The 13,017-nt window shown below is 48.7% G+C and overlaps 1 protein-coding gene across 1 annotated transcript in view; it reads right to left on the bottom strand.

Moving 5' to 3' along the window:
- The window catches only part of PLXNA4 (plexin A4), a gene marked incomplete at its 5' end in the record, with an annotated part of 458,703 nt that overhangs the window by 109,162 nt on the left and 336,524 nt on the right, over positions 1-13,017 (bottom strand). The window contains 2 exons of the mRNA XM_082479239.1: positions 2,589-2,742; positions 6,162-6,285. Of these exons, the coding sequence (XP_082335365.1) occupies positions 2,589-2,742; positions 6,162-6,285 (278 nt within the window). The remainder of the gene's footprint in view (positions 1-2,588; positions 2,743-6,161; positions 6,286-13,017) is intronic.

Here is a 13,017-nt window from a genome sequence, read left to right as displayed (position 1 = left end):
ACCTTGGCTAGTCTATCCTCAACAGCCATAGGAAGTGCAATAAAATCCTTCTAGAGCCTGGTTCTCCAACTGGTACATCTCCCCCCCTCTTATGGTACTGACTTGATGGAGTATGTCTTCACCACTGGAAATTATACCTGTGAGCAGAGTCTGGGCTGGATGATGATGACAGGTCTAGACCATACCTCATTAATTTAAAAAATACAGTGACTGAAGTCATCAAGTAGGAAAGCTCAAAGAGAGGATGCAGATGTCTGGAATTAGCTGGCCGTTAAAATGGAGTACTGTCCTTAAAGTTCTTCCTTGCTGCTGGTTCATTTGATACACCCAGAAGGAAGGGGCCTGTGGAAGATTTGACTGCTGGACCCAAACATTTGTGGTCTGTGCGTACACTGCGTGAAGGATGAACATAGCTGCTTTCCTGAGGGGATAAAGATTTTTCCTCACCCTCATTATGTAACATCTCTGAATAGGGCCCAATATCCAGGAGAACCATGACTGAAGAAGGCCACCTCCAGATCCTGCCCCCAAAGAGAGGTTATACCTTGATAAAGCAGGATGGAGGAATGAGCAAGGAGGACAAGCACCATAACAATGAGGACAGGGTAGAGGCTCCCTATCTGCAGCCTGGGAAATGCTGATGAACAGGGAGATTCCAAGGTCACTCACCCCCTTCATCCCAAGGTCCATTCACCCAAGCCTTCGACTACAAAGCTTAGTGTGGGGGACATCCATGAGACATTGAACTTCCGCCAGGACTAATCCATTTCCATAGCAGACCCACCCACCACAAAGCCTTCTCATCAGCTCCTACACACCATCTCCTCATTCCCTTTCCTACTGCTCCCATACAGGGATGTCAACTGGTACCTCTTCCCACAATGCCAAAAGCCCTATTCAGAGCCCATCAACTGTGGGTAATGAGTGGGTACAGTAATTGAAGTAATTTGGTGGGGAAGGGACCCATGTTTAATTCAAGACTGAACCTGACTGGCCCTTTCACCTCTATTATTTTCCTCCTCACCTGAAAGATTCATTAATCAATCAGGCTAAAGCAAACCTGACAATTCGTTGCAGCGTGCGCCCGCGTGCACGCTCCCCCACCTACAGGCACGCACGTACGCACACACACAGACACCACACACTTCGCTAAACACATTTTCCTGCCAGTGCTCGACTCTGCTGCCCATCTGCTGCCGCCGGCTTTGACAGCTCTGTTAACCGCTTCGTATTTAACAACTTTGCCAGCGTCTTGCATATATTTTAAAACAGGATGCGAGGATTGGATGGCTCCAGGGATCAGATGTGCTAGAGCTGCACATCCTTTGGTTCAAATCCAGCTTCTGGCGCTATGCATGGAGGACATGGTCTTTGCAGGGGTGCGGAGCACCAGCTGCTGAAGTTGATACAAGCCGCAGGTGCCCGGCTCCTCTGGAAACCATGCTTCGCGTAAATCCCACTCTCTTGTCCTGCCTCCAGCTTCCGCTGCTATTTTTGTTTGCTGGTTGATTATAGCCTGGCCTGGGACAGACGTCCATACCAAGGAAATAATTTCTGGCATCCCTCTTGGTAGGCAAACATGACTGATAACTCGGTGGGACCTGGAAACGGTAACAGCCCTTTAGGGGCTTGGTTTTTTTGGAACGGCAACGGAGAGCACGTGCGGCTGCGTGCAGCTCGGGGAGAGCAGAGGTGATGGTGACAGTTTGCGTCGCTTCATTTTCTGTGGCCTGAGGATCCTCAGAGACAAACTTTACACTACAGTTTCACAAGAAGCCAAGGACAAAAATGGCAGCATGTTCTCTGCACCTCTTGGGGTGATCACTTGGGTCGAGGTTTTTATACCAAGACCCTTAAAAGACCCGCGGGTGCTCTTGAAAGTACCTAGAAAAGTTGTTAGAAAAGGGAGACAAAAAAGGGCAGAAAGTTGCGGGGAGGGGATGGACACACACCCCATCCTTGGAGACAAGTTATTTCTGTGCTGGACCACTTTGGGAGAGGGAGCCTCAACAGCTGAAGGCAGTAAAGGCCAGGGATGGAGAGAAGGAACTGAGCATACAGGTCTAAATCTGAGAGGAGCAGGAAGAAACTACAGACAGGATCGTTCAGGTCTTCGGGACTTTCTGGCTGCTGCAGAGGATGGGATGTGTTGGGAGCGTGTACAGCCTCATTCCCTGGGTCGTACGGCACCAGCCTGGGCAAAAGGCGAGCGAATATCCCACATCATCTATTTCCTTTGCTAGATATGTATAACTGCCACTCGGTGGCAGTCTGAAAACACATACTGTCGCACATATAAGCACCTTAACACAGGTACTGGTACTGCAGCACAACGCTTGTACACGTGTGCACACATAAACACACACACGTGTGTGTGTTTATGAGACAACTCATGGTACGATGTTCTGCTGTGCAGCTCCGCCAGCGAGTACCAGCACCGCATCCCCTACTCCCTCTGTTTTGCATACTCTGTCCTCAGGATCCCATGAGCCAAACTCTGCTTTGGGAGAAAAAAGGAGAGACACAGGAGTGCGAGGTGGGGAAAGGAGGGAGAAACGGTGCAGACGGAGGAGCTGTGGGATACCCACCGTTCTCTGTGATGATCTGGGGCACCTCTTTGGCAGCTGGCGAGATGCATTGGATCTGACTGCCCACCACCAAGCCATCCATCTCTGAAAGGTCCTCAAAGGTGCAGTTGACTCCCGCTGACAGCTCGGGGACGTTGTAGGTCTCCAAGACCAGCTGCAAACAAAGATGGAGGGAGGGAAGGAGAGATAGAAAAAAAGAAAAGAGAGAATATTAAGCTGAACAACAGAGCTGGGTCTGCAGGAGAGAATTACACTGGAGAGGTTGGACAAAGAGCCTCTTGCTAGAGAGAGCATCCTCCTTCAACAGAAAGCAGCGATTCAGGAGAGGGATGTGTGCGCGGAGCGGGAAGGGGATGAGATGCTGATGCCAACACAAGTGGTACGTGGCTATGCGGGGACAACTGCACTGCATCCCAGTGCTGGCTGGGTCAGTGGAGAGGAGGGAGTGCTCACTATCTGTCATGCAAGTGTAAGGTTAGGCAGGGAGTCTTTGGGGCCAGCTGTGAAGACCAGGGCTTTGGTGGCCCCAAGGCACGCGGTTTCTGAGGAAGGTGACTACTACTCACAAGAGGCACTCTGCAGACTACAGAGAAACTGTAGCGCTCCAGTCTAACTCTCTACGGCCTGCTCTCCTAGCATCAGCAGATGGGGGAGCGCTCTGTCACCAAGTTCCTGTGTAAGGAGAGTCTAGTTACAGCCTTCAGTCCACCACAAAAAAAAAAAAAAATGTCTCTAGAGGCACAGCAAACCTCTCCTGCCCATCCCACCGAAGAAGCAGTTGGCCCTGAGGACACATTGTGGGCTGCCATACATAAAAAAAAAAAAAAAAAGCTGTGAAGGAGAAATTACCCGTGGTTTTAGGGTTCACACTGACATTTCTATATCATTGGCCATGATCAGGAAGGAAAGGAGTCTCGTAGGTGGTTTCCACCATGTTTATTGTCTGGAGAAGGACCCACATGCTGCTAACTTCCCAGACCAACTGAGGTTCTGTGCCACTGCTTTCCATCCTTGAGAGTCCTGCCCAACCCACCAGATCACGTCTGAACACAAAGAGGTATCCCAACGTACTTCTAGCACCTGCTGATGACCTACTAACTAAATTTAGAGGTTTTGTGACCACCCACTAGAGCCAGCCACTTGTCGTGGGCACAAATGCAGATGCTCTCCACACTTGCCTCTTCCATGAACTAGCTGAGGCCCCATCCGAGGTGACAGTCACTGAAAGGAGACACAAACGCATGCTGAAGCGTTGTTTCTACCAGCACGAACAACAGAGGAGGTCAGTCCAAGTGACAAAGCAGGAAAGGATGATAAGGTAGCATAGTGCTTACTGCTCCCACACACTGTGTTTTCCTCAGTTAGAGAAGACTTGGAGCTATTTCTTCACAGTAGGTGCCATCAGGGAGAAAGGCTGAGCAGACAGGCCTCAGCCCTGCCTGACATAAAACCTTTGTGAGAGTACGTTCATTTTTGAGCAATGGGAATGGCAATGGAAAGGTGATTTTTTTAATTTTTTTTAATTTTTTTTTTTTTAATCTTGGATGGGGAGTAGGAAAAAGTTTTGGTTATTTGGATGCATTTAGCACTCAGGCTAAATCTGTTCTCCCTGATCATTAATACACTGCCAGCAATGGAGAAAGGGAAACTATTCTGCTTGACAAGTATTTCTTCCTGAGCATGGGCAGTGCAGAATGAAGATGTGCCATGTGGAAGATGACGCCAATGGATAGCTCAGTAGTGCTTGGCAACAAATAGGATAAGCCAGTACACACTCTGAACAGACAAAAAGTCCTACATCCCCCACTCCTGCTCTGGAGCTGCTGTGATGAGGGAAGAACAGAGCCCTCCGTCAGCAAGTATGTCTTCTCAGAGATCCCAGAGCAGCAGCCCTGGACTGAAACAAGCTCAATTTTCCAAATCCCCCAGACCGAAACAGACTCAGATACAATTTTTCCAAGTCTCTGTTAGTGCCCAAAGTCTAAAAGATTGTCTGGCCACGCAGATACCTTCTCTGCCTCTGTGGGGAAGAGCTCAATATCATTGATCCTTTGCTAGAAACCAAGTGAGACTCAGCAAGGACACCACCAGCCATTTGTTCATCGGCGCTGCCCTCCTGATTTCCCAAGAGACTGTGGTGACTGTGTACGAGCTGGGACACCAGCCTATCTGGAACCGGGCTGAGACTCCCGTCGAAATGTTCCTGCAGTTATTGGGCAACAGTCAGATGATGGCAACTTCTGATCCCAGCAGCTCTGGGCTGACTTGCCCTGCCAGAGCAACCTAGAGGTAAAGGTCTTTTATTCTATTATCAATTTCAATCACCCTGAGCCAGCTAGTCCCCCAGGATTTATTCCAACATGAAAGAATTCGACGACTACTGAGAGAATAAGAAAAAGAAACCTTGAACTCCCAGAAGAACAAAGGACTCAAGATGTCTCAGATCAGTTTTGTTTGAAGCCTAGGAAAGTAAAGTCACAGCAAAGTTAAGAGGCTGAAACAAAGCAGCAATGATTGGACATGCAGGCTTTGAAAGGCTGATTTCGTTATCACTGAAGAAACCCTAGCACTCCAAAACCTGTCGCCTGGAAGATGTCTGGCAGTTGCACCTTCAGCAACACCATTTAAACCTTTCAGGCTATGGGGCTATTGAACAACTCATCCAGAGATGGAGCTTTTGCCGCCAGCGTTATCAACTCAATTCCAGTCTGAACTAGTATGGCGAAAAGGACAGAGCCCCAGTAGCCTGAACCAAATAGGTCTCTGTCTCCTTCTCAGAGGGTGTTGGGATCTCACCACAAAAGGTACTGCTGTCATGAGTTAGGAGATAACCCCCAAACTGGTTAGATCTTCAACAGGGATTTCTTGTCTCAAGCCCAGAAAATGATCAGGGTCATCTACTGCTCCACCAGCGTTCACTGTGTGGCTTTGTCAGCTGCTGACTTGAGTATCTCAAGGCCATAAAGGCTAAAATTTGTGCTGAGAAAGGTCACAAGCATGAACCTTGGCAGCCTTAGGTTCCTCTGCATAGCATCCTGCCTCTCTACTCTGCATACTCAGTGCTGGAGCTGCAGCAGGGTGGAGCTCTTGGTGGCTTAAGAAAGACACATTTCCACCCAAGATGACAGAAAATTGGAGCTTACTGAAATAACATACGGCATCCCTCACTTGCCCTTATCCTAGAAGGTAATTTCATTATTTCATGATAATGTCTCTTCCTAAAGTCCATGCCCAGCCATACAAAAAGCCTTCTCCCAAGGAAGTCAACAACTACACTCTATGCACACAGCACTTGGAGGGCGCAGAGTCCTTTCAGACCTGTCCTCAGCTCCTCACAGCAATCAGGGAAACCTCTTCCACACTTCTAGACAGAGGATAATCAAAATGTCCTCCCATGGCAAATCTTTCTCTGTGCCAGGAAAGTTGGTGGGGAAGGCAATGGGCTCTGGAGAACTTCATGCATGGAGCGGCCAGTCCTCCCCACTTGTGCTGGACCCAGGTTGCACATACCTGGGTCTGTCAAACTGCATGGGCAGATTAAACCTGAGGGGGACAAGGATTAATGTTCCTCACCAATACGTTGTACTGGGAGACGGAGATGTTGTTGGGATGCACGGTAAGCCGGACACACTGCTTCATCTCTGAGGCGAATCTCCGAGGTTCGCTGGAGCGTTCACATCGCTCCTTCCTTGTGCACCTGAGCAAAATGGAACAGAGAGGGACAGAGTTAACACAAAACCAGGCTGGGAGGGTGAGGACAACCCTGAGACATGGAAGAAACAATCGTTTTGGATGGAAAGTCAACACTGTACCCTTTGGGAATGCACTAGCTGGAAAACCACACTCGTGCTCTGACTCCAGTGCCAGTGGCCGTGGGATTGCTCAGCAGGCTGGAGAGTTACGAGGAGACTGTGAAAGGAAGAAGCATGTTGGGTGAAATCCCCATCCCTTGGATAGGATGCACAGCTCTAGAGCTGCTCTGTCTCTCTACCCACGTCGCCGGTACAGGGTAACCTTCCCCTGGCAGCCATGAAAACTGTCCTTGTCCGAGGGCAGTGGGATGTCTTACACAGGGATGTCCTTTTAGAGTACCTGTGCATAGTCCATACTCTGGCCCGGCTGAGGAGACTGCAAATCTGCGGTACTTTTGGGCTACTGGTACCTCTCTGCTGGGAAGGAACAGCCCTCCAATCCATTGCCCAGCGGCCACTAAGTCATCCCAGGCAGGTTGAGGGGTTTTTGGCATCTGGTTTGAAAGCGCCTGACCGGAGGCACCCCGAGTTGAACCTTAAAAAATTCTGGTGCTCCCAATTAGTGAGACTTCAGTGAAATCGGTGGGCGCACAGCACCTGGGCTACACAAGCCTACAAAGCTTACACCACGCACTAATTGCTGTCAATGCTTCCAGCGCTGTCACTGTCTCTTGTCTCGTCTGTCCAGTGTAAACACGAGCCAGCAACGTGAATTGGTAGCAGTGCGCCCTGTTTCAATCCAGATTTGCATTTGCTTAGCGTAAAACGCATCTGTATTTTACTCCACATGCGCTGCCAAGGCCATCGCTTCAAGGAAGATGTCTGCCTAGAAATCCACAGGGTTAATACAAAAGGACGGCTCCAACTGCATGCCAATTACCTTTTGCCATTAAGCTAATGTTATGGACTTGCACAGGGTGTCTTCAATGGATTTCGTTATTAGCGGTGCTATTACCCCCCATTAAAATCAGCTATAAAGACTAAGTGCGGATGTTAAATTATTCACCCGCTCCCAGACTTCGGAGTCTTACTCGTGAGAGCACGCAGGGGCTGCTGGAGGGTTAGCTCCAAGATCACCCCTCGATGTCCTTGCTCCCCGGAGCAGAGATTGCGCCTACGCTCATGGGGGTTTGCAGACAGGGATTTTAAGGCAACACATGGAAAAGGAACCCCATGTATGGCTGAGCCTGAATATTAAGAAGCTTGGGGACTGGCCTAAAACTTTAGGGTTTGGCTTCTCTCTAGCGGCTGCTGCTAGACCAAACCAACACCCCCATTTGAAACTCAAAGTGCTCCCTCTTTCTGGTGAAGGAAAGGTTTGTATTTCCAGTGGCAGTAATCATAAAGGGAGATCTCTGCCGTTCTCAGCGTGCTCTCAGTTTGCTTTGCAGATTCGAGGGAGCAAGAGCAGCATTGCAGCTCCCGCTCTCCGTTCCCCAGGAGCCTTCATCCCATTAAGTCTCCTCTAGCGCTGCCGCATGCTGGATCAGGAATTTTAAATGTGCGTTCTCCAGAGGGTTGGATGGATAGACCATTAACTACTCCCCAAACTGTAAGTCCCCTATCGCGGAACGAAAAACACGGCAAAATGCAGACCGGAGATTTTTGTAAGCACTTCTATAAAACAGACCCAGCAATCCCATCAAAGCTCTGCAGGGCGTGGGAACGCCTCTCCTGAGAATAGCTTGGAAGGAAACCCCTTTTGGGCTCGGTGTCAAAACACAAGTGCCCAAATTCTTTAAGATGTCCTGCTACCTCCCATTTATTTCCTCCGGCTGCAGCACAACAGAAACGTTTGGATATTCTAAAATCAAACGGGCAGATGCCCGGGTTCGGTTCAAGTGTAATAGCGCAGTAGTTTGCAAACCCACCCAGCACAATTGCACAGGAGGACAACACATGGGCATAGGTGAAGCATCTAGGACTGTGGTTTATATTCCCAGCCCCACCACTGAGCAGAAATAATCAGCCTCTCATCTTGCTGGTTTTTACTGGTCACGCACATTTAAGACATGTAACTCTTCAGACCAAAAACTCACTCTGTAGGAGACCGATGCATCTTGCAGCCTTGATATCTGTCGTAAGGTGTGCTGCCAACCAAATAATCAAATGATGAAAAACCCGAACCAAACTAAGCCTGGGTTTAATATAATGTTAAGGTTGCAGTGTCAGGCTCCCAGGAATTAGAGTGAAAGTAGCTTCTGCACTCCTAAATCTGCACTCCCTGCGCTGACACGCTGCAAGCCAGACTTTAATTACAGGATCACATGTTATTATTCCTTTTTTTCCATGGGTGACCTCAATTCTGCTGCTTCCTAACTTTTGACTTTGACCGTCTGACTTTCTCAACGCGATTTCTGAATTTAAAACAAAGCGGGGGGAAAAAGCCCCAAGACACCCAGTTGTGCCTGGTGCTTGAGTCTGATGCTGGGGGAGCTCCGCCAGCCTGAGACAAACTGAGTTGGGGTCTGGGTCACCGGCAGGGTTCAGGATTTGGAGTCAACATCACATCCCTGTTCCTTGATCTAGCAGCTTAATTCATCCCAGGTAACTGGTCCCAGCTGCTGCATAAATCAAGACTAAAAGGATGGAGCCACCTGCCAGCGGGTTTCGTAGGTTTGTCCATGCAGAAAGGAGCGATGGGGGCTCTTCTCCAGAACCTTTTGGTTTCCTCCATCTCCTCTTCCTTGACCACCTTATCTATCCTGAGCTGGAGCACGTGGAGCATCCTGTGGGTTTACACACCACGTGCTCCCAGGGGTCCGCCCAGCACCCACAACTGAGGCTCTTCAGAGGCAAAACGTGCCGAATTTTCAAGGGAGCAGAAAAAGGTGCAGGCCTGTCATAAAGTAACCTTCTCCCTCCAGTCCTCCTCCGCACTACCAAAAATTTTCTGCCCTTCCCCCAAGAGTGGGGGAAAAGAGCAGAGAAAATTGTTTCGGCATGTGCAGGGCAAAGTATTACCTTCCAGCATGAGCCTCTCGAATCCCCGAATGGTGTTGGCCGAAACACAGAAACAAACACGGCAAAACACCCGGCCGCTAACGGCAGCTGCCCGGAGGGGACTTTGCAGCCCAAAAAGTACCTTCAGCAAATTCTAAATAGAGACAAATGGGACTTTTAATAAATAAGTGCTTCCAGACACGAGTGCCTGCCTTAGAAAAGTGGTCACCTGGAAGGCAGCTGCCTGCGCACGGCAGCTGGACTGTGAAAGGGATAATGAAATATCCCAACCCCAACTAATCATTTCTGTTGTCTCCGTTGAGAGGCAGCGCGTACTTTGGGCCCTGGGAGATTGCTGTGACTCTGCTGCGCTCTCATCCGGTTGCGTCTATTACGGCTTATGCGGAAAAAAAAAAAATACCTTGTACTGCCAATCACTGTTTCGCTTTAATAAAATACCGGTGACTCTAACATGCTGGGTCTGTCAATATGCCGAGATCACTTTCCGCTGCCATATAACCTAATTCAGTGCTATTCACGCTATAATTAGCTGATGCGTAACTCCCGCCCAGTGGCATCACATTACACTTAAGACACCTAAAAGAGCCTATTCCACTCCCGAACCTATTTGCATAAGATTATGGCGTAGACACGGCACTTCTCTGTACGTCTTAATAACACCTGCTATTTTGTTATCAGCTGCATCTTTAACAATTGCAAGTGTCCTGCTTCTGTCTAAACCATTAATACAAACACTAAGAAACTGGTCCTACCGCTGAACCATGAGGAATGTTATTTCCTCATCTCCCATTAAGAATAAATACCGCTAACACTAACCCTCTGTTCACCATCCACTAACCAATTATTTTAATAATGTTAAATTAATGCTTTGCGCTTCTATAGCATCTCTCATCTGAGGATCTCAAAGGGCTTTGCCTGGAGCTAATTAAACTTCACGACACCTCCGTGAGGTTGAAACATTACTGCACAGAGACAGGAAAGTGAGGCATCGACGTCTGCGTGTCAGAGAGCAGAGCAAAGCTCAGGTCTCCCGAGGATGAGATGAAGGTCCTCCTTTGGGACCCAGTATCTCCCAAGGTTTCGAGATCTGCCGTCTGGGACCTAAAGCAACCTGCTGGGGCCACATTCTGCAAACAGCAGCTGCAGAGGTAAGGTGCTATTCCACTTCTGCAATGAGATGCTAAGGGCTTTTTTGCCTTGCTCAGGCTTGGTCAAACCAAGACCAGACTCACTCTGTCACCTCCACCTTGTCCCTAAATGTCCAAGGTTAGGAGGGTTAATCTGAAGCCCGGAAATCTGTGGAGAGGCTGAGCACAGACCCGAGAGCTCCATGCACGTGGGTAGACCAGGAACAAGAAGGGTGAAGTGGGATTCTCCTCCACCTGCAAACTCTTTGTTTTCCCTATGGGCTAATGGTGATAAAGTCATTGTGATCGTGACATCTGCAGGGGAGGGGGCTTGGTGCAGGAGGCTGAAGACAACAGAAATAGGAAGATCTGTTCTGACCACGCAGGGGCTAGGGATGGGGAGGAAACTGAGGCATAGATGCTGTTTGCAGAGGGAAGGGAGCAGGGGAGATGTGATGCCAAGAAGTGCTAACTGAGGCCATCTCAGCAGAGCAGCAAGGTAGGACAAGTGCCTCCAAGGGGAATGTTTCTCTGCCCCTCCCACTTCTTGTCCCTCTCTCCATCCCACCACTGCCTGAAATGCCTGAGTTTTCTTTGGATGACTCCTGATTTCTTAGCAGAGGGCAATAAGAACGTGCAAGCACCCAAGCAGGGTGCCCAGAGGTTGGCAGAACTGCAGATGCTCTTAGGACTTGAGCCAGAGCACCCCTGCAGCTCCCATTTCTTCCACCAGGATGGAGACACATGCTGCACCGACAGCTCTACAGACCAAGACGTCTGACACCGTCCCTGACCGTGCATTAGGGTCAAACTACATCACAGTCCCATAAGCTATGGGGCTTTTTCCTTAGTCATACCTGCCGGCAAGGCAGCCCACAGTATCACTTGTGACGGCAAATTAAATGCATTGAAAAGGCAGGATGGCCCTTGCACCTGCCCTTTTTAGTGGTAATTATTTTCTGAGACATGCAAAACCCTGATAAGATCATGCAATGAGTTTCTCTTATACTTCGGACTCGCAGGGTCAGAGGGGATCGGTTGCTCCACAGACCCAGGCGGTGGCCTGGGGCTACAAGGTTTCGGGGAGAGGTGGAAAGTTGTTCTGATAATTCACACCATCAGCCAAATCTGGTGGTCCCTGCTGGAGGCCAAACTAACTGACACCCCGAGCGGACAAAATAGACAGAGACAAATAGTCCTGGGAGGAGAAAGACAAAGAGGAAATTTCTGTAAATATATATATATATTTTTTTTTTTTGGGGTGGGGAGGTACAAATAGTGCAGTCAGAAAAACAGCACATAGTCCTGACTGAGTCTTTCTTGTTTATATGTATAGCTGTTGAAAAAGGAGATGATTTTGAGTCTCTGGTTTGGTTGTTTGTTGGTTTGTTTTTTTTTTCCCCTTCATTTTCCCAGAAGCAGACTAAAATATCCAACTTTTCTAATACGAGACAAAAAAAAAAAACTTGTCAGTTTTCTGGCAATGGAAAAGGTCTTATCTGCAATTTTGTCAATTAAAAACAATTTTCAAGACAAAAGAGTGGTGATTGGATCTGATCAGACATTTCTACTCAGAACAGAGGGGCTTTTTTTCACAAATGGCAATTAGCACATTATACTTTTTTTTTTTTTATTCAGAAAAAAAAATAATCTTACCATTAAAAAAAATGAATTACAAGAAATAAAATCCAAACAAATTAATCCTTTTTGGAGAAGCCTCACCACAAAGCGCAGCAGCTTTCTTTTGACTGCTTTTGCATTGCAAGACTCATGATCTGGCCAGTGAGGTGGGCTCGCGGGGAAGGAGAGGGACGTGAAGCGTCTGTATTTGATGCCCAAAGGTGGGGGGAGCAGCGTGAGAGACAGCTTAATGGTTTGGGTCAGCTCAGGAAACTGAAATGACACCCTTCCGCCACCTCCAAACAGGTAATTTGCGGGCATCGCTGTTTTGCGAAAGGTTTTGACATTTCAGCTTTCCTTTCTGATTCCAAACGGTGACATTTCCTACAGGGGACAAATTCACTCACCCTTTGACAGAATAATCACAGCCACCCTTTCCTTACACCTTCCCACCAGTGCTGGTAAACTGGAGGTGGGAACCAGTGCACGCTTCATTCACACCAGCAAGGACCAGCAACCAGGGCAGGATGGGACATTTTGATGGGGCACAGGCTCAGTGGTGGGTTCCCCAAGCTGTTCCCTGCTAGATATTTTGTTGTGGTGTGGGGTCACTCACACCGAGGTCCTCAGCTTGTGCAAGCTGGAGATGCTGCCCCATCCCATCTGGGTGCCAGAGCAGTGGCACAGGCTGCCATGGGAGGTGGTGGAGTCCCCTTCTCTGGAGATTTTCAAGACCCGCCTGGATGCAGTCCTGAGCGATGTGCTCTGGGCAATCCTGCTTTGGCAGGGGAGTTGGGCTGGATGATCTCTAGAGGTCCCTTCCAACTCTGAAAAAAAAATAATTCCATGATTCCATTCCTCACCCCTTCCCAGTTCTGCGGTTTTGTCCTTGGACACAGTTGCCCATGATTTTCTCATGTCTCTGCAGCTCTTCCCCTTAAATTCTTATTAATTCTTAAAGTCTTT

This window comes from Vanellus vanellus, assembly GCF_965231255.1.
Source record: "Vanellus vanellus genome assembly, chromosome: 1".
NCBI classification, from domain to species: domain Eukaryota; kingdom Metazoa; phylum Chordata; class Aves; order Charadriiformes; family Charadriidae; genus Vanellus; species Vanellus vanellus.
The sequence above is the reverse complement of the archived record's forward strand: the minus strand, read 5'-3'. Positions and strand labels throughout refer to the sequence as shown.